Raw genomic sequence first — 26,976 nt, 5'->3', positions numbered from 1 at the left:
ATGCTGGAGCAGCAGGTGCCTCTGCCGCAGATGCAGCTTCTGGTGCTGCTCGTGGCGCAGGTGCGGCCGCTGGTGCTTCGGAGATGTGTCTTCTACATGTCACATACTTTGCTTTTGCCATTACGCCACCAGACAGTCTTTCTAACAATGTTTTGGCCCGCATCTGCTCTTCCATCAGCAGAACGTCGATGTCAGCATTACTATAATTCTTCTGTTTACATGTTTGTTTCTTGCTTGCCATTGTCACCGAGAGTTTGTGCATTGATGATGTGCTCTGTTTGTGCATTGATAATATGCTAAATAGATTAAATAGGGGCGTTTTGAGGGCGGCAATTCAATTGCGCACAATTACACGATCATTTGTGATTTATAACCGAAGGCTTGGCGTACACATGTTTTTTTGTGTGTATTCGATTTCTGTGCATCTCACTTACGATCGTTTCAGAAAATGTCTTAGACAAAATGTAGGATGGTTTCAACGCAACTTTTTATAAATGACGCCCACTATTCTCCCAGTATTTCACAGGCTTGTACAAATGTTGTGCTGCAAACTTTAAACAAGCTTCAACATGCTTTTTCTTCAACAACGGAGTCTTATGTGGTGAGCGTGCATACAGGCCATGACGGTTGAGTGCATTACTTATTGTTTTCTTTGAAACAACTGTACCTGCAAATTCCAGGTCTTTCTGAAGCTCTCCACAAGTGGCCCTTGACTCTTGGACAACTCTTCTGATAATTATTTCCACTCCTCTGTCAGAAATCTTGCGAGGAGCACCTGGACGTGCCCAGTTTATATTGAAATGATGTTCTTTCCACTTCCGGATTATGGCCCCAACAGTGCTCACTGGAACATTCAAAAGTTTAGAAATGCGTCTAACCAATGCCATCAGTATGTTTTGCAACAATAAGGTTGTGAAGGTCTTGAGAGAGCTCTTTGCTTTTACCCATCATGAGATGTTTCTTGTGTGACACCTAGGTAATAAGACACCTTTTTGAAGGCCATCAGTTGGGATATTAATTTGCACTGACAAGGGGCCGGATTGTTTTCTAATTACTGACAGATTTCAGCTGTTGTCTTGGCTTTCCATGCCTTTTTGCACCACCCTTTCTTCATGTGTTCAATACTTTTTCACATTATTACACATAACTTAATTTTAGAACTTATTAGTTTTGGTTTCCTCTTTGTATGTATGGATTACTTGGGTTGTAACCAACATCTGGTGAAAATTTCATGTCAATGGCACCTCTGGAAATATATTTACTGAGAAAAATGGTGACGTGTTCAATACTTATTTTACCAGCTGTATATGCTCACATCAAACCACAACCACACAGCCCTCATGCCCATTTTCCTTCTGGGCAACAAACTGAACTAGTTCACATTTCCGCCCAGCAGGCCCACGCTATATTGCAAAGGGGATTGTGCAAAAAGTGTAAAATTATGCAAGGTATTTGTTTGTAAAAACTGTTGACAGAAAAGTGTGGGATGACCGGTTAATTTTTATTTTCAATGGTTCATACTTTCTTCTGTGTTGTCGCAAATGATGTGTGATTGACTAGTAAAATATCTCGGTGAAATGATGCATTTGGGCCCAAAAAGGATATCCTGACATTCCAATCAATACAGTGGTACATAATAAGAGCTTTACGTATTAAGTATTGAGTTCAGTTTGTTGTCTAACACATAGCTATGACAATATAGTACATTTGTAGCATACTAAGTTCATTTCCTCACTAATAAGTAGGATGCCCTGACAAGATGTTATTAATATAGCACAACTACTGAACAAATGCAGAAAGTATGTCATCTGAAAAAAGCTGGTGTGTGCCCTTTTATGAGGGGTTTGTGGATAGCACAACCACTTCCTGAAATGCATGTGACCACTGAGTTGCACAGTTTATGACTCTAGCAGTACATGCCTTTGTCTTCAAGGTTGGACCAATGTTTTTCAGCATTTATATCCATCACAGACATCAAAATGGAGGAAACCACCACTATACAGTGGCTAGGGCAATTGATGTCTCTTTCTGTTGTCTTCATTTGCACATTGAGGCAATCCAAAAGTAACAGAAACTAATCAAGTTACATTCCTTTAATATTGTGATACTTGGATAAGTTTACTGAATATCATTTTTAACAGGTAACCAGTAATTGTATCGGAATACATTTTGAAAGTCAGTCCCTCAGGCGCGAACTGGGGGGGAAAAGTGGCCCAGGAGTTACTGTCAGACCAGCCCACTCAATACACAGCGCGGCCCACTAAGTACACGGCTCACTGCCCACTCAGTACACGGCGCATTGCCGACTCAATGGATCGCACGTATCGACCAGTCAGTGGCCTACTTGGAAAAATACCCATACACTTAACATTATTTTGGATGATTACAAAGAAATTACACCATATATGCTTGTTTTTTAATAACATTTGGATCCACCAATTTGCCTGGATGGACACATGGAATAAAATGATACTGACTATTGTAACACTCCAAGGTAGGTATAGTTTGCTAGATGAATAGTATCAGATCAGATCAGATGTTTATCAGATCAGATGGTTATACGTATGACTACAAAGCCTATTGGTTAGTACACTCAAAGCGTAATAGATAAATATACTTGAAATAAGTGCTGTCAAACAATTAAAATATTTAAACCCAATTAATCGCAATTTTTTGTCTATTATAAATGAAAATGAAACGCAAGCTATACTTGGCCAAGTCAACACCTCTAGATAACATATTAACAATCTAGATAACATATTAACATTGTTTATAATGTAAGTGTTGTGTGTAACTGTCAGGTCCCCGCGGAGCTATGCTCCGGCCACACCCCCTTCAGCTCACTCACTCTTCCCAACCTGCACGTTCACCAGCTGCACTCCGGCAATCACACAAGCACTTACACCTATCTGTCTCTCTAGTCTCATTCACCTGCACCGCATTCATAGTCACGTTAGGATTAATCCTTCACACCTGCACACGAACACAGACTGCCTCAAGTGCAGCTTGGAACTACTTTCTTTAAACTGTAAATAACTTTGATTTTAGGCCGCAAGGTAAACCACGAAAAGTATTTTAGAAAATGATTCCCAATACACAGTCTGGCATCTACACAATCTTTAGTTCATAAAAAAGAACGAGTCGTGCTTAGTTACCAAAAAAAAATCGGAAAAGCAGCAACCTCATTTGTGTAGAACGATCACATGTCGAACCGTGCCTCTATTCGTGACCAAAATCCTATTACGCTCTGAAGAAACTAGTTCTCAATAAAACACAGACACGTCGACAATCGTCTGGAAATTCAGCGACGAACTTTTTTTGGGTAGCTAAGATTGTGTAGATGCCAGACTGTGGAGCGGGATGAAACGATAACAGGGTTCACCTTACGGCCTATTTCTAGATATGTAATTTACCTATAAAACAGGCAAGATGCTTAAATGATGATTGTTATTTGATTAAAGGCACCCAGTGCAACTTTCGAGGCTTAAAAATAAACATTCAATTTCTAGTCTTTTTTACACTTAGTAAGTTTCAATAACTCCATACCATTAGATCTTGACATTCAAGGAGCAAAGATGAGACGTCGTTGTGTGGTGAGAACTGATAGAAAATCGATAACAACAACAATCGCCACCATTTTCTTTATTTATTGGTGCCACAATAAATAAAGCAGGATTCCAGTCAATGGAAAAATGGCCTCTCCCCACCGGCGATTGTCTATCAGTTCTCACCACACAACGACGTCTCATCTTTGCTCCTTGAATGTCGATACGTAATGGTATGGAGTTATTGAAACTTACTAAGTGTAAAAAAGACTAGAAATTGAATGTTTATAGACAGAGGCTATACACCTGATCACATCTTTTACTGTATTTAACATATTCATACATATTTTAGCATATATCACTTTCCTCCATCCTATCGCTACCACTTGCAGTGGTAACAGTAATAAATGAAAGGATTATAGGCTGATCATCAGACTATTGCCATTTTTTTGGCTGACTGGATTAGGCTAAATTGTTGCATTAATTTAACTTTATTGTATTACTCATAATGTGTTATGAAAGGCAGCAGTATAATGGACATAGCATAAATTGTACTGTATATGCAATATAATACATTATACATACGAGTGAATTCCTCTGAACTATAGACAGCCAGTTAGAGTAATTGACTTTCAGCACATATTGAAGCCTTTGCATAGCCTCTTATGCTTCTCTCTACCACGCAAGCGCGCAGATGGCGCTGGGGACGAGAGGGACGTGTCCCCCCCAGATTCATAGCGACCCCGATCCGTCCCCCCCACTTTCCCTACGTAAGGCGACAAGCATCCATTAATAACTGCAAAGCTGATTAGGTGATGCTAGCGTGTGTAACGTTGGCCACACAAAGTACTACAACACTGTTGTAAATTAAATCAAATTACTGGTGAGAGTGCCAGGGATGAACTATATTAAGCATGGGGCACATTTTTACTTGTCTGAAATGAAATGAATGATAACGTTCTTAATGTTACCTTTTAAATGAGATTCGGCCTAATTTGACAGTACCTCTTGTCATCTCACCGACATGACATCTTCCATACACTTGGGTATTTTCCCTGGATGATTCATTCAGCACAATCACTTAAATAATGCTTAATAAAGATTATTACACCATAACCATTTTACATTTTAAGAGGCCTTACAAAACAGGTCTAAAATCACGGAGACATCAATGAGCTATGCCTGCCACTGTGTGGATATTCAGTGTAAGAACATCAATCAATTTGCAGTGAATAAATTAACAAGTGTAATGAGCTGGGTTGTAGGCGTCACAAGGGCATGCTGAGTAATCTCAGAAGAGGCGCTTAGTCGTGGACACCGTGCCTTCCAGTAGGGAGCGTTTTCTTTTTACACGTGTCAGCTGCTATCAGTGTTTTATTTTTTAATTATTATTGTTAAACAAGTTGGAGCACTGGTAGCATTTGTCAACTATCCAGCCAACATCCAACATGAACTTACGGCAGCTCCTCACACGCATCGGGCATTGGACCCTGATATACACCTGCCTCTCCATCAAGGTAAGACGCGTGGGTATCTTTGTTTGGTGGGTTTGCGTTTTTAGAAACAGCATGGCAAATGAAAAGGAGGTGATCATTTACATTTTATTACTGATTAAACTGTCTGTATAGACTGTATAGACTTATACAACTTTGACCAGAAAGTAGTTTTGTGCATGTGCGCAATGCATTGGAAAGTTAGTAAATAAGGGTTTGAAGTTTGAAGAGAGAAATAATACACAAGTTTTGATACCTAAAAATCAGTCCCAATGAGAAATGGAGCTTCTCAGTGAGGAACGACCTGATTGAAAGACACCCTTAATAAATAGCAAGAAAAATGGCATGGCGCTGCCATCAAAAGGATCACAGTAATGGTCAAGACAGATTCTGTGACCCAGCAGACAAGCTGGGCAGCTCATGAGCTTTGGAATCAGGGATGAGGATGGAATATGAGGAAGTTACAAAAGGAAGGAAGTTACAAAAAGGGTGCAATGGCACACAAGGAACATTTAAATGGGGATTTTAAAACAAAACCTATATTAGGGGGAAAGTGAATGAGTCATTGTTCATGAACACTTGTTGCCAGTGGAGTAAAGGCACCAAGTCTGTGAAGTAGCCTCTATCCATTTTAAGGGATGTTAGCAATTGGCCAAGCTGAAAAAGCCAGGTATGTGTTTTGTTTGACCTGTCAGATCGGTTTCTGTCCAAGGTGCTGGCTGGGCTCCGGTGTGGTAGGATTGGGTGGGGAAGTGATGCAGCCTAAACTTGTCACAAGGAAGGCAGGACTGTTTTGAATGCTATGGCCAATCTAGGGGGTGCTCTAGCACCCCCTAGCCCCCCCCTGGCGCCGCCACTGAATGTCATACTGTATTTTATGTCATACTTAATATTTAAGTTAATATTTAATTCAATATTTGCCATGGAAATGCTGATGGTCAGATATATCCCTGGACAAGTAAACAAGTAAACAGTATTTCCTTTAACATGCTGGATACAGATTAACTTTCCAACACACTCCTTTTTTTGCAGATACATTCTAATAGTGTGCACAGGGCTCACAGACGGTGGTTGCTCTGTACAGTCCGTTAGGCAATAATAGGAAGGACTCTGTAAAATAATTCCAATGTACACACAGCCAAAAACTACTGTTTGCATAAAGTTTGTAGAACGCTTAATTAGAGAGATTAGTGGGGGTAGGACATTTTCTGGAGACCTGGTTGTTGAATGACTTGTAGTTCTTATATTATAATAGAACAGAACAGAAAATACAATGTGTGTGCTGTGAAAAGTTAGAGTTAAAGGCTCAGTAGCTATACCAGCCGTACAGTTTACAGTTAAATTGGACTAATCGCTAATCAGAGATTCTCTAAAAGAATTATTCACACAGGCGTAAACGCTGTCCGCCTACGGCAATTGGAAACCACCAAGCTAAACTTTAAATCGTTATTCACTATCGCAACACAAATGGCAGACTCTGTAGTGTGTTCAGGCCCCATGCCTATTAACCGCGGCGACGAAATGTACAGCAGACTATCGGCACTTAATAACTGGTTAGCAAAATGAATGATGCTCACGCAATAACGTAGATTTTATAAATAACTGGCCAACTTTTTGGAGGAAGCCTGGGCTAAGTACAGAAGGATGGCATCCACCCCTCCAAAGAGGGTGCTAGCCTCCTTTCTCAAAACTTAAAACACCACCTAGCTAAAACTTACCACTGACAACCAATAACTAGAACTGGAAGGCAGACCTATTACCCCACACTAACTTCTGCTGCACCAGTACACTCTCTGCCCATATTAAACCACATACAAACGATATCTATACCCAGAATACATAAACCCAACGCAAATCACACTAGAAGAAGTATTTAATCAGGAAAACCTAATAAAGATACAAACTTTATCAGCACAAAATGAAGCTTGCACAATACTAAAACTGGGCCTTATTAACATTCGGTCCTTAACATCAAAAGGTGCACTTATAAATGAGCTGATATAAGACAACAACATCCAAATACTTTTCCTAACTGAAACCTGGCTAAAACCAGATGAATTCATAGCCTTAAATGAATCTACCCCTCCAAGTCATGTTAACTGCCACATCCCCTGCAGCACTGGACGTGGAGGTGGAGTTGCTACAATCTCCCTCGCTAATCTATGTATTTCCCCAAGACCTAAATTTAAATTTGCATCATTTGAAGTCCTCGTACTTCATCTTATGCATCCAAACTCAAAAGCCGCTAACCCGGTCACTCTTGTGACACTATATAGACCACCAGGTCCCTACACTGAATTTGTATCCGAATTTTCCGATTTCCTATCCGCCCTGATTGTAAATTCTGATAAAATCCTGATAGTGGGAGATTTTAATATCCACATGGATAATGAAAATAATAGCCTTACAATTGCATTCCAATCACTGATAGACTCTATCGGGTTCTCACAACATGTAAACCAACTCACTACCATAATCACACCATTGACCTTGTATTAACACATTGCCTAGAAATTGACCGCCCTATAGTTCTACCCCAAAATACTACCCTTTCAGATCACCACCTTATTACATTCAACACGAAATTATTACTCCGTCCAACATCGGAAATTACCCACTTCTACAGCCGTTGTCTATCCGACAGGACTACAGCTGAATTTATATCAAAACTACCCGTCGCCCTCGCCTCAGCTCTTACCGCTGGCAAAGTAAATGGCGTATGCACTCCCCTAGCCTGGTGACACCAGCCTACGTATTTCCGCCTGAATTGATTTCAAGCTCATACTCAGTCTGGCCCAACCCCATTGACAATCGTCTCCAGAACTCAAAATTTTGCAGGACCAATCAGCGAACAGTTCAGAGCTGTGACGCAAAACTCGCCTTGGAGGAAAAGACACGAAAAGCTATCGGAAAAGTTGTCTCAACTCTCGAGAACATCAGAAAATTAAAAGGAGAACAAGAGTATTTTCTTGTAAGTTTTATGATTGGAAAGGACGTCGTAGCTCTTCTCCCAACTGGCTTTGGGAAGAGTTTAATCTACCGAATGCTTACTAAACGTTGCTGATTGGTTAAGGGAACTCCAATGATTTTAAACCTCAAGATAAGCACCCGCCGATCTCGGAAACCAAAATGCATTGGGTTGGCCCAGACTGAAAGACGGAATGAAATGGAGTCACAGGCTGGTAATGGCCAGGCTAGCACTCCCCCACCTCATATCGATCTACTAACTGAAGGCGTCATACATGCGCTGCACTCAACCCTTGACGCTGTTGCACCACTAAAAAAGAGAATAAGAAAACGGAAAAAACTGGCCCAATGGTACACTGATCAGACTTGTGCACTTAAACAAACAACACGAAAACTAGAAAAAAAATTGTACTCCACCATACTCCACCAAACTTGAGGTATTCCTCCTGGCATGGAAGGATAGTCTTCTAAGCTTTAAACGAGTACTCTCTGAGGCGAAATCAGCCTACTATTCTTCATTGATTGATAGTAATAAAAACCACCCAAAGTTCCTATTTAACACTATTTCTAGGCATACAAAAAACCACAACACAATCGAACATTCTGTTCCCATTATCTTTAGTGGTAATTAGGGATGCACCGATACCGATACCAGTATCGGGTATTGGGTCGATACTTCGTTAAAATACTCGTACTCGTTTTGAATTATCGATACCAAAAACCGATACCCAAGTGTTGCGTCTGAACGTGTGTGCTTTCTTCTCCTCTACTGTTTATTCCTGGCAGGTGTTAGAGCGCCGAAGTTGCATAGAAGCTGAGAGCGGTATTGCAGACAGATAGAGATTTTAGAAAAAATATAGCTGGCAACATATTGAAAAAAAGAACTGAACTAGTACATTTTTTTGTAGCTGTGAACTAAGTTAAACATTATGAATTATGAACTTTGAACCGAACTAGTTCATTTAAAAAATTGTGAACTATAAACTGAACTAGTTCATGCAGAAAGTGAACTTTCCGTACACTGCTGATAACACTTAACAGTATTTCACTACATCAAACTGGTCGCGCTATGCGGACACAAAATGTGATTTGTTGTCTTACCTGACCTACCACTCTCTGCCCTACGAATAAGTTGCTTATGTGCCTTCTTGTTTTGTTGTGTGTTGCACTTGCTTGATGTTTGACTGTGTTAGGAAAGTTTTACATAGTGTCAAAGTAGGTATATGGCAACAGATTTAGCTAAATGTAGCCGTTAGCATCTCGTTAGCTATTAGCAATTCCGTTGTGCTGCTTTAATGGCGATTTGGGCTCATTTTAAGATAAATGATGACGACAGGAGTAAGGCACAGTGTAAGATTTGCACTGCTACGGTGTTGAGGAGCGGAAAGGAAAGTACTTCGTTTGACACAAGCAATTTGATTAAACATCTGAAGACGCACCATAGTGCTAAGCACACAAAGTTCACTCTGCCAGTGGCGCAAGAGACCAAAGAAACCAATCTTTACTGACAACTTGCAAAAGAAAAAAACGCGCACGCACACAGACAGAGAGAGAGAAGGGGAGGAAGAGAGACAGACTTATAGTGCCACAAAGGTGATTGTTTGTGTACTTGAGCCAGAGACTCTTTTGATCCTTTTGTAACTGAACTGTGCTCATGTGCCTATCCAGGAATAGTTCTGTTCACTTTTTGTTAAGCAGACTGTGTTTTAACTATGCAGCAAATTGAATTGCCTTTATCTGGTTATATTTACATTTTGTCTAATGTGATGATATTGACTCTTTTTTTTGTTGTTAAAACCAGAAAGCTCTGTTCATTTTTGGCTTGGGATAGCCTTCTGTTAATGTTGATCTATATGCTTGACATAATCTGCAGAGGTTAAAATACAATCTTTCATTGAAACCAAATCTAGGAAGTATCGGTATCGGTACTCGGTATCGGCAAGTACACAAATAAAAATACTCATACTCGTATCGGTTTGTAAAAAAGTGGTATCGGTGCATCCCTAGTGGTAATGATTTCATGACCTTTTTCAATAATAAAATCCTTAAAATAAGAGAACAAATTCATAGTCTCCTCCCCCTCTGTGACCCTGCACCCCTTCCAAAATGCGCCATGGCAACACCCCCTCAACCGGATGCTCTCCTTGAATTCTTCGCACCCACCGACCTCCCTGAACTAAACACCTTGATCCTCTCATCTAAATCATCGACGTGCCTACTAGATCCTGTCCCCACAAAACTACTTAAACTTGCACTTCCCTTATTAAGTGAGACATTACTCAATGTAATGAATAATTCACTCATTTCAGGATATGTCCCACAATCATTCAAAATAGCAGTGATAAAACCATCTCTCAAAAAACCTAACCTTGATCCCAATAATCTAGCTAACTATAGACCCATATCTAACCTCCCTTTCAAGTCAAAAATACTTGAAAAACTAGCTAAGCAACTTACTTCCTTTCTACAACAAAACAAAATCGAAGAAACCTTCCAATCTGGTTTTAGGGCTCACCACAGCACTGCAACGGCCCTAGTCAAAGTCCTGAATGACCTACTAACCTAATAATTAAGGTTTCTTCCTGCCTAACAGGGAGTTTTTTCTTGCCCCTGTTGCCATTGTGCATGCACTAAGGGGGTTTAGGCTCTGGGCTCTGTTAAGCGCCTAGAGGCAATTGTATTGTTATGGCGCTGTATAAATAAAATTGAATTGAATTGAATTGAATTGAATCCTCGCACAAGACTGTGGTCATGACTTTGACAGGTGCCATCACTTTGACCATGTCTTCAGCATTGCAGATCAGATGCATGCATCAAACAATATGCCAATCAGATGCAAGCAGCAAACCACCAGCCAATCAGATGCAAGCATCATACAATCAGCCAATCAGATGCAAGCAGCAAACAATCAACCAATCAGAGGAAAGCATCATACAATCAGGCAATCAGATGCAAGCATCATACAATCAGCCAATCAGATGCAAACATAAAACAATCAGCCAATCAGATGCAAGCATCATACAATCAGCCAATAAGATGCAAGCAGCAAACAATCAACCAATCAGAGGAAAGCATCATACAATCAGGCAATCAGATGCAAGCATCATACAATCAGCCAATCAGATGCAAACATAAAACAATCAGCCAATCAGATGCAAGCATCATACAATCAGCCAATGAGATGAAAGCATCAAACAATCAACCAATCAGAGGCAAGCATCATACAATCAGGCAATCAGATGCAAGCATCATACAATCAGCCAATCAGATGAAAACATAAAATAATCAGCCAATCAGGTGCATGCATCAAACAATCAGCAAATAAGATGAAAGCATCAAACAATTAGCCAATCAGATGCAAGCATGAAACAATCAGCCAATCAGATGCAAGCATGGAATAATCAGCTAATCAGATGCAAGCATGACTAATCAAAGGAAGGTATCATACAATCAGCCAATCAGATGCAAGCAGCAAACAATCAGCCAATCAGATGCAAGCAGCAAACAATCAGCCAATCAGTGCAAGCATCATACAATCAGCCAATCAGATGCAAACATGAAACATTCAGCCAATCAGATAAATGCATCAAACAATCAGCTAATCAGATGAAAGCATCAAACAATCAGCCAATCAGAAGCAAGCATCAAACAATCAGCCAATCAGATGCAAGCATGAAACAATCAGCTAATCGGATGCAAGCATGAAACAATCAGCCAATCAGATGCAAGCATGAAACTATCAGCCAATCAGATGCAAGCATCATACAATCAGCCAATCAGATGCAAGCAGCAAACCATCAGCCAATAATTTGCAAGCAGCAAACCATCAGCAATTCAGAGACAAGCATCATACAATCAGCCAATCAGATGCAAGCAGCAAACCATCAGCCAATCAGATGCAAGCATCATACAATCAGCCAATCAGATGCAAGCAGCAAACCATCAGCCAATCAGATGCTGATTATAAATCTGTTTTAAAAAAGAATATATCACAATCAAAGGTAATGTAGCTCACAGGAACTGCTTCACACCCTGTCAGTGTACAGCTTCCACATCAACAAACTATAGTTCCTTGAAGTTTCACTCAGAATCAGATAACCTTTTAGCCTATTGTTGCCAGGAATGTAATCACTGGAACACATCTTTCTCATGCAGTGGTCATATTATTATATCAATGCCGGATGTCTAGTAGAAAATGAGTTCCCTGAAAAAAGTTTTCATGTCAAGTCACAGAAGAGCAAACCACACCCCTTCATAGAAGAGCAAACCACAGAAGAGACTCAGACAGAGAGAATTCATGAAGAAAGATAGTCGCAACTGGACACAAAGCAAAGACAGGATATAAAGGTGAGCACATAACGAATATTTGAATTACTATCAGATGGCTAAATAGATGGATGTTTTTGTAGAAAGGCAATCTGAAGTAAGAAATTATACTGTTGCTGATATTCTTTGTAAAGAAATATTTATAAGGCAATCTGTCATCTGGCAGGAAATAGACTACAGGGCTTAATGAGATATTCCTCTATTGACATTTTTGCCTTCCCCATTGCCCTTAAATTGGGAATATTAAGAAAGTGTGTTGTCAGGGTTGTTTTGATATTGATTATTTTACATTTCTGTGTACCTCTACCCTGTAAAAGGCAACATTATTGAGTAATGGATTTTAAACATTTTAGTTTGTTCTCAAAAAACAACCAACTGAACTGTTTTGTTCCACATTTCTTGAGTGGAATCAAGGTGGTTTATCACACAATGACAAATCACAGACTCGTTTTTCTTTCCCCATCTGATTTGATTATTTATCAGGAAAGCACCGCATTCACCCAGAGTACCTGGGATAACATGGAGCTGAATACATATAACCTCAACCACAACACCTCAGGTGCGATAGAACTAAACACCACTACGTTCAACTCGAGTACCTGGGGTGCAAACAAGCTAACTCCTGTGGTGTTTCTGGGCCTGTGTGCCGCTGTGGGTTTGCCAAGCAACATTGCAGTGATCATTGCCATTGTGCACAACATCGCAGGAAAGAACATGAGCTTCACCTTGAAGCTTGTGCTGAACCTTGCCGTGTGTGACACTCTGTCTCTTTTGACAATTCCCGTCTGGATCTACGTTCTGCTCTGGGGATGGTCGCTGGGAGGGCCTATGTGTAAGCTGCTCACCTATCTGGTTTACTGGAGCCTGTATGCCAGTGTGCTGACCGTCACCTCCATGAGTGTGCACCACCACAGCATAATGAAGAACAAAAGTACCAACCGGCAGCTGACGGAGAGGCTGCAGAGGCGGCATAAGTGCATTTGGCTCATCGCTCTCTGGACCCTAGCGGGCATCCTCTCCTTGCCCATCATTCCAACACGGAGCGTTGTTCCTAAAAACAGTGGTCTGAGCTGCCAAATATCTGGGACAGACTGGGAGAAAGTGTCTGTCCTTCTGTACGAGGTTCTGTTCGGCTTCGCCATCCCCGCCACTGTCTTGCTGACTTCTTATCTGTGCCTGCACAAGAAAGTACCCAAGGCCAATCTCACAATTAAACGGAGGATGACCAGACTTGTAGTTAGCATCGTGGTGGTGTTTTTTGTGTTTTGGACCCCAACACATATCATCAGCATAATGAACATTGTCAACAAGTTGACTAAAATCTCTCACCCTGACACATACGAGGTGATAAAAAATGCACGGGAGACTGTAGGGGATTTCGCCAAGAGTCTGTCTTACATGAATTGCTGCCTGAACCCATTCCTCTATGCGGTTGCATCAAGGTCCTTTTGCAGTTGTCCTCGCAACAGCCCACACAGGAGCAGGAGTGTCTAATCCAAAAACCAGCGATTGATCACAAGTATGACTAGGTATGACCAAAAATGTATCACACATTCATCCAACCAAGCTGTTAGGAGAACTGTGCTGCACACATTTGCAATGCAAACCTTAGCTTGGCCTTCCTTATGTTATGTTAATTAAAACCACAGAATAATATTTTTGTATGGATAAATATACACCCTGGAGTTCTTTTTTCCTGTAACGTGTAGTGGGATTTGTTTAGCGATGATGTGTGAACATGAGCTGTTGTTGATGCCCAGTGAAAACACAGAGTCAAAACCAGAAAGACCAGAAATTGATTCAGAACCTTATTTGGTTGAATGAAGTGAAACTTGTGATAGACTGATGGTATAAGAACTGTCTTGTTGAAGTTCTAGTCTAATTATAGTCTCCAAATTTCATTGCATGCAAATACAATGACAATAATGGCTTTACTATTCTATTCTAGTCTGTACACTTTGTGCAGTCTACATCTTTGAGAGTACTTTTTTGTGAAATTGTACATATTGTGATTTATATAACTACCTTAGGCATTATTATTTTAAGGTAGGTGGATTTGTTATTAATCTCATTTGTTTTTTAGTCTCTCACGCTCTGTCTTCATTCACTCTGTTTATGTAAAGTTAGTTAGTAGTTTCTTTAAAAGAGGTCTTGTTGAGATGCATAGGAGTATATGTTGCTTTCTGTTTCCACTGTGTGTGTATTTGAGCAGAGCAGTTCCCTATGGCTAATCTGTGACACCTGATATTATCCTGGTCTAGTTCCTCCTGTAAGTTCTGCGGAATTGGGCAGTTAACCCCCTCACAGAATGTGATAAGCAATTAATGTGAAAATGACAGGCCATGTTGAATTCCTCTTACATAACATCAATTATCAGTCTCTCTTAAGGAATTGATAGAATTAATTTGGAAACATTAATTAAGAGTGCTTTGTATTAAAAGTAGTGCTGTCAAACGATTAAAATATTTAATCGCGATTAATTGCATTTTTGTCATAGTTAACTCAAAATTAATCGCGATTAAATTAATCAAAATTAATCGCATTCGCAAATTTGATCTATTCTTAATGCCCCTTCAATCATTTTTTTCCCATCATTTTTATTTTATTTTAATGCTGTCAACAGGGCGGTACAAAATAAAATTATAAAGTGCACTTTTAAGATAAACATGGACTTAAACATAGCCTATAGTGCAGTTAACCCATGGCTTAATATGTTTTGCTGCCAGCTGCCTGTTGACATTTTCAGACAACAGTGAAGCTCGCTTCTTTTGCACAACACAACTTTTAAAGGTAAACTTTCTATTCAGAAGCTTTTTATTATCCAAAAGTTTTTTTTTTTTTTTTTTTTTTACATCTCGTTAATCGCGCGATAAAAAAATTAACGGCGTTAAAATGGGTTCGCGTTAACGGCGTTAATAACGCGTTAGACTGACAGCACTAATTTAAAGTTATCTTGTATGAATCATAGATAGAAAGATACTTTATTTATCCAGAGGGAAATTTAGGACATACTTTAAACTGCTTTTGTCCCTACTGTTATCAAATTTGAACTTCGGACAGGTTACTGTTTCTAATATACACTGAATTGCTCTAAATTAACACATATGATCATTATTATTAGAGCAGCTGAGAGAAAGTGGCACAAATCTGCAGCACCGGACAATCTTGCAAGCTACCAGACACTGCTGGCCTCCTTCTCATTCAGCATCACTGCTGATAAGGCTTTTTTTCAATGATAAGATCAACGGTGCAACTGACGCTCGGAAACTATTCTCTACCTTCAAAACTCTGCTCTACCCTCCTCCTTCATCCCCAGCTACTAACCTCACTGCTGATAACTTTGCTTCCTTTTACACAGAGAAAGTGGCAGCCTTTTGGAAACAGTTCAAATTTGAACTTCACTAATTTTCCACTATATAAGACAGGTTACTGATTCTAATATACACTGAATTGCTCTAAATGAACACATATGATCATTATTATTAGAGCAGCTGAGAGAAAGTTGCACAAATCTGCAGCACCGGACGATCTTGCAAGCTACCAGACACTGCTTGCCTCCTTCTCATCCAGCATCACTGCTGCTAAGAAGGCTTTTTTTAATGATAAGATCAACGGTGCAACTGACACTCGGAAACTATTCTCTACCTTCAAAACTCTGCTCTACCCTCCTCCTCCTCCCCCAGCTACTAACCTCACTGCTGATAACTTTGCTTCCTTTTTCACAGAGAAAGTGGCAGCCATCGGGAAACAATTCGACCAACTGTCTCCCCCCCTAAGGGTGCAACCATCAATGAATCATCGATGAACCCTCTCACTGAGAGTGAGGGTAACTCAGCTGCTCAAGAAGTCGTCTCTCGATCCCACTCAGGTGGAAAACTATCAACCGGTCTCACTTCTCACGCTCCTATCTAAAACCCTTCAGAGGGCAGCTTCCAAACAGGTCACAGAGTTCCTGTCAAGGAACAATCTCCTTGATCCAAACCAATCTGGATTCAAAAGTGGTCACTCCACCGAAACAGCCCTGTTGTTTGTGACGGAGGCCTTAAAAACAGCTAGCGCAGCAGCTCAATCATCGGCTCTCGTCCTGCTTGACTTATCAGCTGCGTTTAATACAGTCAACCACTGCATCCTTCTCCTGGTTTTGAATCGCACCTCACTAGGCGCTCATTCAATGTGTCATGGCAAGGTCAGTTGTCTGTACCTCACCGCCTCACCACTGGGGTGCCCCAAGGGTCCGTGATGGGACCACTTGTCTTTGCCATTTACACCACCTCACTGGGCCCTATAATCCGCTTGCATGGTTTTTCTATAACTGTTATGCAGATGATACTCAACTGCTTCTGTCTTTCCCTCCTGAGGACAACACTGTTTGGGCGCGGATCTCTGACTGTCTTGCTGATATATCCACATGGATGAAAAACCACCACCTTCAGCTGAACCTGGCCAAAACGAACTGATGATCTTCCAGCCAAACAGGTCATTCACCACAACATCAAAATCAATATTGACTCTTTATCTCTTGTTCCATCCAAAACAGCAAGAAACCTCTGGGTCATTATTGATGATCAACTGACCTTCACAACCCCTATCCTCTGTCTCTAGGTCGTGCTGCTTTGCTCTATACAACATCCGCAAAATCAGGCCGTACCTAACCCAGTATGCCACCCAGTTGCTGGTGCAAACCTTGGTTAGTTCCCGCCTTGACTACTGCAACGGCCTCCTAACCATAGACATAGTCTATACTATGTCTATGCTCCTAACGGCCCTCCCGGCTTGCGTGATAAAACCACTGCAGATGATCCAGAACGCGGCGGCACGTGTTCAACCAACCAAAGAGACCACACGTCACCCCGCTACTCATTGAGCTCAACAGGCTGCCGGTAGCTGCTCGCATTAAGTTCAAGTCACTTATGCTTGCCTACAGAGTGCTTGCTGGTACTGCTCTGACCTACCTAAATGCTCTTGTAAGGGCAAATGTTACACCCAGGACGCTGCGCTCATCTAGTGAGGGTCGTCTGGCACTACCGCCTGTGCAAGCACGGCAATCTAGACTATTCTCATTTGTAGTTCCATGATGGTGGAACGAAATGCCTAGTACTACCAGAGCAGGGGCGTCCCTCTCTACCTTCAAGAAGCTCTTGAAGACCCAACTCTTCATAGAGCACCTCCCTTGCTAACTGGCACTTGGACGAATGCTTAACTTGCACTTCAGCAGTTATAGTCCCGCACTTTTTTTTTTCTTCTCTATGTAGTTTTCTATTTCTTATGTAAAGTAGTATTTATTGTAACACCAGGTTGTTATTGCTCTTAGCTTGAATGTCTCTCCCTTGTACGTCGCTTTGGACAAAAGCATCTGCTAAATGACTAAATGTAAATGTATTATAGATAGGCATGTTAATGGATAATACTCCTAAACACACTGTAATAGCAGTCACAAAAGTTTTAAATGTTTCTTCACTATGTGGTATTTTGAGCTACTTAAGCTGTTCAAATTAATGTTTGACTCAATTTCCCATAATGCATGTAACCCGTCACTTCCTGTTGAATGTTTGAATTTTTTTTCTGTAAATGTAAATGCGTCCTGCTTGTGCTGTCCCCCCTGTCTGTAATACCCTCCCCCCCCCCCCCCCCCCCCTTTATGTCATTGTAAATTGCGACTTTGGGTCATTGAAAAGCGCATTATAAATAAAAGTTATTATTATTATTATTATTAATGAATGACTGGATGCCCGCGTGAGTGCAAGTTTAGCTAGGATTGAGGTAATTTGGTAAAGACAATAGACGCGGTAATATTCTCTCTTAAGCTCTATGAAGAACTGCAAACTGTATATCCCTCTTACTCCACAAGCAGGAAAAAGTGGTATGTAATGTTAAGTTTGGTTATTATTTTAATAACGTTTAAGATTGTTCTTGTGTGTATGAACGTATGATTGATTGCTGTATGTCTTTTATTCATTTCTGTACAGTTCTACGGTGTATTGGTGTCTGTGTTTGTCAGCGCAATAAAGAACATCAGTGTTAAAGAACCTGGACCTTGGATGTGTGACTAAGGGCGGCAAACACACCTTGACAGACATACACACATGTACATCCACATCAGATCTCTTACCTGTTGTTGCTCCAGCGTTTTGTTGCGTCTCGTAATGTTCCCTTTCTCTAATAATTGCCGCTGATTCTTTTCAAACTCCTCTTTACCCTGAAAGGTATGATGAAAAAAGCACGCTTTAGTCTCCATTCCAACATTATAGAACAACTGCGCCCACTAGTGGAACTACAGTAGTACTGCAAATCAAAAACACTATACAACTCCACTGGTACCCAGTAAGTGGCAGTGGAACCTCGCCGCTGCTCCTGTACATTGATTATTCAAGTCTTAAATGGGGATTTTAGAGATTTATGGCCCATCGAGATGCTTTCTCATGTCAAGTGCCTAGAGCAGGTTTTAGACGGTGTTACCACCTCGTGGGCGGGGTGAAACGATGATGTGCTGTATGTGGATACACATGATTAATGACAACATTGTGACCATTGCTTGATTAAGGACACGAGACCTACACTGACATGGATGTGACATGGATGTGATGGCAGAGAAGATCACTGCAGATACCAGTGGCGGTCCGTGCATTTCACGACTAGGCCTTCAGCGATGTCCTACACGACAGTTAAAACTGATGATCTCCCTCTGGAACAGTGTTGCCAACTTTTCTGTTAGGAAAGTAGCTGTAAGCTCTCTGAAAAGTCGCCAGAAGTCGCTAGATGACGTAATCAACTAATTTGCATAATATGTAAATAAGCTGCAGATGCGCACAATATGCAATTCTGACTGGGTAACACTAATATTTTTCACGCGAATACAAAGTTCTAATATGTTGCTGTTATTTGGTCAGACTGCGCTATGTGAGTGGAGAGGAGACCATGACAGCCCTCGCTGTTCTCAGCTCTCGTGAGATCAGTTGTAACGTGAACTGCAGAACAGAATATGTGAGATGCTTTTTCAGTGCTTTGTCAACACAAAAATCCACCAAATGACAACAAAAAAAAGTCGCTAGATTTGTCGCTAGTCGCTTTTTGCTAAAAAAGTCGCCAAGGGGGTCTGAAAAGTCGCCAGATATAGAGACAAAGTCGCTAAGTTGGCAACACTGCTCTGGAACGAAATACTGTTTTCTGATTGGCTAATGGGGTGTACAATAAGTTCGTATAGATGGACACCTTGGACGTAGTCCCAGTAGAAAAGTTGAATCGCCGTTCCATATCAATGCTCTTGAATGGTTACCATTGACAACCAACGTAACGTTTTTTTTTCTTCAAAAAACGCACTACTTTCTCTAACGGGAGCACTAGGCTTCAAATCAAGAATTCATCAGGTTATTATGCATATTAAGTTTCCTAAAGATAAAGGAAATTCTAAATAATAATAATAATAATAATAATAAAAACATTTTTGGATGTTGTAAATGGGAGATAAGCGGGATAACGGCCTTCGAGCTGTCCAGTTCTACAAAGATAATGGACTTAGCGGAGCAACTCCATTCCGCTGCGCGTCGTGGTGTTCTTTGCACCGCATCGTCCATTATCTTTGTAGAACTGTACAGCTCGTCGGCCGTTATCCCTTAAGTGAATCCACCTCTTAATACCATCATTATGACGCCATGGCTCTCGAACCATATATTTATACAGAAAGGCAGTACAAGTGAGCATTGCATCGCCTTAACATAGTCGAGTACAACAGAATTTATAATATTTCCGGAGCATTTAAAATTAATACACCCGTATTAACAATACATTAAGAGTAGTACACTCTCAGTTAAATATGATCGCTTGGATATTACTGTCACAACTTAAAAAAGGCGATTTTCAGGGATTAGTCTACAAAGTCCACCGAAAGTAGCCTATGTGAGCTTTAACAAGTTTGTCCACTAAACATCGCATTGTCCCACCTGCAAAGCAGTTTCATTAAACCTACCCGATCCTCACGATATCCAGTTTTTCTTGAAAGTTCCGTCTTGAAAATGGAGTTGTAATTGTATCAAAAACTGGAATTATCAAGTTGGTGTAAACTAGTTTATTTGAGTTGGTTAATGTCATTATATTTAGTCTTACCAATTGAAACAACTAGCATAATAAGCATTGAAACAAATGTACGTTTTCGCTATGTGTACGTTTTCGCATTCGCCAACTAAACTGAGCACTGAGGCACTGCATCAGTCTGCCTCAGTATCCAATCAAAGGACGTTTACGTGTCACTTTCAACGCGAGGCCTGCTAGCTGGCCCAATGTCGCCAACTCGAAATCTGATTGGTTATCACAACTGTCTGTTAAAGTTCATTCAACTTAAATGAACTGAAACAGCCAGTTGTGATAACCAATCAGATTTCGAGTTGGAGATAATGGGCCAGCTAGCAGGCCTCAGGGAAGATTTCTTGTTAATTCTGAAGGCCTCGGGGAAGATTTCTCGGAGCCTGGCAACACATGATAGCTGAAATATGATTGGATGAAAGCTCTAACATAAATAAACAATGCTGGAAGCTATGAAAGAGAATGGACTATGGGGAATCATTTTATACATATTTATGAAAAAAAAATATTAAAATTAAATTTATTTTATTACATTTATTTTCTGATGATGTTTAGGCCAGCAGAGAAGGCCTTGCTGGCCCTGACGGACCACCACTGGCAGATACTGATATCATCTTTAACCTTCCTGAGTGAGAAAAGCAATCAGTATGGACGGACATGCTGTAAAATTGCATTTTTGCTCTATTTATTCCGTGCAGTCATTTTTGCTCTATTTATTCCGTGCGGCTACATGGTGTCAATGCATGATTTATTTACCTATGTGCAGACCAGGGAGAGCGTTCAATCCAGGTGAAGATGAAGTTGAAAGCCTTAAACGTTTGATGGCTGTTGACTGAGGTACTGTTAGACAGTCATGTTCCAGCAAAAATATTCTCACTACAAACTTTTTTTGAGTTGAGTAGTGTTACGACCCTGGCGGGTCTAGGCCCCGCCCTATCAGTGTCATGCCTGTTCTCTTTCCCTGCTTTTCTCCACCTCTCTGTCTCCGCAGTAGGTGATTGAGGACAGGTGTGTTCCTGAGCAGCTTGGTAGATGGTTGAGGACAGGTGTGTTCCTGATCAGCTGGGCAGATGATTGAGGACGGGTGCTTTCCTGATTAGCTGGGCTACATAAGCCATGACCAGCCGGCAGTCAAGGCTGCTCTGGTCCTCCCGGCATTTTGGCCTTTTGGCTCTTTGGTTGGTCGTTGGTTGTAGGTCGTAGGAATTTGGGTTCGTGTTTGGTTCTTTGTGGTCATGTTGGCATAAAGTTGGATCTCTGTCTTTTCGTTTGTTAACCCCTTGCACCACACTTTTGCATTCCTTATACTTTGAAGTGACCTTATCCTTTTAATAAATTATTTATTCTTATAAAACCAGCGTGGCCTACACTTTATGTTTCGTGCATTGAGCCTGTACGTTACAGTAGCTAAAAACCTGTGTAAGGGATGGTAATCAGTGGTATCTTTGCAGTAACACATTTGAAAATACTGTTCAGTTCCACTTGACATCAGTAGGTGGCAGTAGGACATCTTACTAAAAAAAGCACGTGGCTCCTGTTCATTGATCAGTTAGTTCTTAAATGGGGATTGTAGAGATTTTATGGGCCATTAAGTTGTTATCTTATGTCCAGCATCTCTGTAGAGCAGCTTTTAAACAGTGAAACCACCTCATGTGAAATTGTGCCATTAGTGTTGTGAACTCAGTAATGATGAACTTGACCATCACATGAGAAGCTATAAAGGCTGCACAGACATGGCATATAAGCCATACATCCGTGTGAGACAGAGACTATACACATGATCACATCTTTGACTGTATTTAACATGGATATTTCACTTTCCTCTATCCTATCGCTACCACTGGCAATGGTAACAGCAATAAATGAGAGGATCATAGGCTGATCTTCAGACTATTGCCATTGTTTTGGCTGACTGGATTTGGCGAAGCTGTTTAATTTATTAAACTTTATTCTATTATTAGTCTTACTCATAATGTGTTATGAAAGGCAGCAGTATAATGTTAGCGGAAATAGCATAAATTGTAAATGCAATATATAATAAATTATGTACACGAGTGGATTCATGGGAACTATAAACAGCCAGTAAGTGTAATTGACTTTCAGCACATATAGAAGCCTTTGCATAGCCTCTTATGGTATTGAGGATAAGGGGGTCTGGCCTTCTCTCTGCCACGGTCCTGGTAGGCTGAGATGTCAAGATGTTGAGCACCTGAAAGCCTTGCTGTCATGCAACTCAGCCAAGCCCACACTCTCATCTTCCATCAACCATTTTGATATGATTGTAAGAAGTATCAGTCACTATGGCAAAGTGGAGGGGTACAAGCTAGGGTACTTTACTTCTTTAAAGTCTTCCCCTCTGTGTGAAAATAAGCATATACAGTACATTGAGCTGTGTGATTCAACATAACTTGGTGAAAATGTTTAGTTTGTATGGACAAAGTCTTGTTGTTTTAACATGAACTAACATATGTTACTGGGTGAAATAAACCCTGAGATTACAGGTCAGGGGATTGGTCATTCGTTCAAGCATCGTCAATCATGTATGACGTTACATTCACACTTGGTGGCCGGCTATTGAAACACGGATTCCTCTTTGTGCAATCAGTTGTATGGAGATTCCCTTTGTAGTGTAGTAGTCCACATAACTGCACACTGCAGATGTAATACACTCTGGTAACTATCAATTATACCCTCAAATTTACATTTGTGATTGGCTGAAATTGTAAGAGATGTCTGATAGGCTGCAGAGAATGTCCTTATGAAAACATTTAAATGCATTGTTGAATCACGCTGCGTCAGGAAAGTCTTAAAAAATACACAAATAAATGCTGCGATGTTCACAAATGGCGACGGTTCCAAATTCATTAGTCTATATAAATGTAACAGCATTTACATTTCTGAATCACATGACATTTATCTGTGAATCAGAAAATACATGTGTGAATTTTGTGAATTTTTTTTGTGGATCCTGTGAAGTTAATATGTGAATCGGGGAATTGGTGTGAACAGGTAGGTGGTAACACCTGCCAGGCTCTAGACCTCCACCGGTTCCCATTGGGCTAGCTGCGGGGTCATCAGTCGTGGCCCACAGCACCATATCTGTCCTCAGTGTGGTACTGCAGATCTTCCCTGGGAAGTGGAGCTGCCTGCCCAAGTCCACCTCCATTCTTCATTCCACTTCTGGCAACAAAAGGGTGGGTGCTGGTCTCCTTCTGACAGTGTCCCCCGCTTCCCCTTCCCTAAGGAACTGGGTCCACTGCTGGCTCCCCGGCTGCCTCCCAGAGCTTGCCTCTTGCCTTTTCCTCTCCACCACCTCTGGCAGTTTCCTCGGCACCTGATCATGCCGCCACCCGTACCTGCCCTGGGATAGCGCTCCCCTTCCTCCCAGTCAACATGCGGGCTTCCATGTCCCTCACTGTCTCATCTGTAGAGTCCCTCAGCTCCATCACCAGCCTTGCCTTCCTCTGCCTGTACCTTATGGTGATAGATTTCAGGTAAAGCTGAAGTGTGTTCTTTCCATACAGGCTGGCCGATGAGTGGCCTCTTGGGAGCCCAAGCCATTTGCGGATGAACGAGCTGGTCTGTCCATCCACATTTCTCACGGCTGACGAGGTGACGTCGCACAGCTTCAGCGGCCACATTACCCTTGGGTACAGTGTGAAATTGAAACACCACACCTTGTACTTGTCAAAGATGTCAAAGAAGTGTCAAAGAAGTCCAGGGCAAATGCTATGAGGTTGTGTGGCACTGACCCATATGTGTTGACTAAATCTAGCCAAACCACATGCAGGTCTTTCTGCTCCCAGATCATGGTGTTCAACACACCCTGGGAAACCTGGAATCCCGTCCTTCTGGCAGCTGGTGTCGATGTAGCCATTATCCATCAGGTAGGAAGTCATTCTTCTTGCCATGACTGAGAAGAAGATCTCCCCCTCAACATTCAGCAGGGCTATGCTCATGAACTGTTCAATGGTCTTGGAGTTCTGTTCTTTAGGGATGAAAACTGCCACTACCTTCTGCCACTGTGATGGAATGGTCTGCTTGGTCCAAGCTATTGTCATCAGGGTCCATAGAAGCTTCAGCACACTTGGGCAGTTTTTATACAGCTTGTATGGTATCCCATTTGGCCCTTGAGAAGATGCCGATCTTGCCTGCCAAACTACCCGCTTGATCTTACAGAGCTTGGGTGGTGAAGCATCAAAAAGCACTGATGGTTCTCCCGGCTTTGGCTCTTAGCCTGGTATGCCCAGGGGCTCATTCCTTGCGGGATCGCTATATTGACCATGGATGTGATCCTTCAGAGCTTCCTTGGAGATCTCAAGCGATCCACTGGTCTTCTCCTCAAGGAGTCCTCGTGCAAAGCGAAAGAGGTTCTTAAAAAAGTCTGCCCTCTCCTTTTCCTTCCTCTTCCTTCGCTGCCTGATGTGCTCTGCCCTCCTCAGGTTGGCCAGCTTCCTTCTGATGTCATCCCAAAGGGCTTTCATACCCTATCTTTCTGATTCCTCTGCTTTTCTCCAACGTCTGCGAAGCTGCCTTCTGCTTGCTACTAGGTCGTCAATCTCCTTTTCCCTTCTTCACTTTATTTTTTCAGCTGCTTTTCTGCCCGTCACCTCGCCATACCTGCCGCTACACTCCGCGTAGAGAATCTCTCCAAACAGCCTTTTGTCTTGACTTGTTCCTTGGGTTACTCGGGGGTGGTTCAGGGGTCACCTCCTGGGGGTCATCCACATCCCTCGTCTCCTTCTCTTCTGCCTCTGCAACATTGGGCCCGATGGCACTGTGGTTTTTGACTCGGCCTTGGCTCCCACTTGCCTGACCTGCCTGAGCAGCTCAAGTTTGCTTCTAGCTCCTGCCTGCACACTTCATCTTGCCCATGTGGATGTGCAGCCACCTGAGCGTTGTTACCTTCTCCCGTCCGCACCCGCACTTCCTAAGAGTCTTCATATTGTCGGTCGTTGTCCTTGCATTCGGCACCGGTGTATCCGTCCTGGTGGGCCCTTCTTCCATCCCGCCTCTCTCGGAGGGCCCTCGGGCTGTCTTCGTAGTCATTTTGGGTGTTTCCGCTTGGAAAACTGGTGGGCATGGATACTAGCCCGCCTCCTCCGGTGCAGTCTATCCTGCTGTCACCAGTTTTTCCTGGTCTCCCTCCAGTCTGGACTACAACTGCCCTATTCACAGTAGTCACTGTCTCCAGAACTGCAATTGGTGTGAACAGCTAGGTGGTAACACCTGCTAGGCTCTAGGCCTACCGCACCTCCACCGGTGCCCATTGGGCTAGCTGCGGGGTTATCAGCCGGCAAATGGCTTTTTGTGGAGGCGCATTAGCCTAGCGTATTGCAATTTATTTGTGAAGTGGCACCACCTAGTGAATAATGTTCAAAGCAAAAAAATGTGCACTTCACCAGCCAGTTTCTTGTGATGAAAAGTTTCAAGGTTCACACACATACTTGTGGCGGTTCACCCCTCTACTTGGACCCTGATGAAAACTGCTTGTGGATATATTTAAACATATTATGATAGTGTAGCCTATACCTCTGTCCTGTTATAAATGTTAATACTTGTAGGCTTTTTTAGAGTAAAAAGCATTTACTCTAAATTTAGCATTGCTGTCAAACATATTCTTGCTTTCACCTAATAATCATACCTTATACATCATTATTATATCGTTGCTTATGTATACATGTAAATTCGAAAAAATTAAGAATACATCTGTTATAAAAATAATATATCTGTTATAAAATCACAATGTAACTCACAGGAACTGCTTCACACCCTGTCAATGAACAGCTTCCACATCAACAAACTAAAGTTCCTTAAAGTTTCACAAAGAATCAGATATACAACAAACTTTTAGGCCTACTGTTGCCAGGAACGTGATCACATAAACACATCTTTCTAATCTTCTCAATTCATGCAGTGGTCATATTATGCACTCAAGTCTATGCCGGATGTCTAGTTGAAAATAAGTTCCCTGAATAGTTTTCATGCCCAGTCATAGAAGAGCAAACCACACCCCTTCACAGAAGAGCAAACCACAGCAGAGACTGAGACACAGAGAGAATTCATGAAGAAAGATAGCAACTTGATCGCAACTTGACACACAGTAAAGACAGGATATACTGTAAAGGTAAGCACATAACACATATTTGATTTACTATCAGATGGCTAAATAGAAGGATGTCTGAATCTGAATCACAGTTCTCTGAAGTAAGAAATGATACTGTTGCTGACATTCTTTGTAAAGAAATATTTATTAGACAATCTATCATTAAATGAGATATTCCTCTATTGACATTTTTGACTTCCCCATTGCCCTTAAATTGGGAATATTAAGAAAGGCTTGTTTTGATATTGAGTATTTTACATTTCTCTGTACCTCTACCCTGTGACAGTTTAGTAGTTTGTTCACAAAAAACACCCTTAGAACAAAAGCTCAAATGTAGGAATGTCCAGCCATCTTAATAACCCTCTGATCTGTTTTGTCCCACATTTATTGAGCGGAATCAATGTGGTTTATGCAATTACAAATCACAGACACTTTTCCCCCCCTTTCCCCATCTGATTTGATT

The 26,976-nt window shown here is 41.5% G+C and overlaps 1 protein-coding gene across 1 annotated transcript; it reads left to right on the top strand.

Moving 5' to 3' along the window:
- LOC308367765 (leukotriene B4 receptor 1-like) lies at positions 1 to 13,825 on the top strand (the record flags this gene model as incomplete). The annotated part of the gene is made up of 2 exons (XM_080841755.1): positions 1 to 60; positions 12,815 to 13,825. The coding sequence occupies 2 exons, from the start codon at positions 1 to 3 to the stop codon at positions 13,823 to 13,825; spliced, it is 1,071 nt and encodes a 356-aa protein (XP_080697881.1).
- Between the last annotated feature and the right edge of the window lie 13,151 nt (positions 13,826 to 26,976).

The sequence above is a fragment of the Sprattus sprattus genome (assembly GCF_963457725.1).
Source record: "Sprattus sprattus genome assembly, chromosome: 7".
NCBI classification, from domain to species: Eukaryota; Metazoa; Chordata; class Actinopteri; order Clupeiformes; family Clupeidae; genus Sprattus; species Sprattus sprattus.
This window is presented reverse-complemented; position numbering and strand designations above follow the sequence as displayed.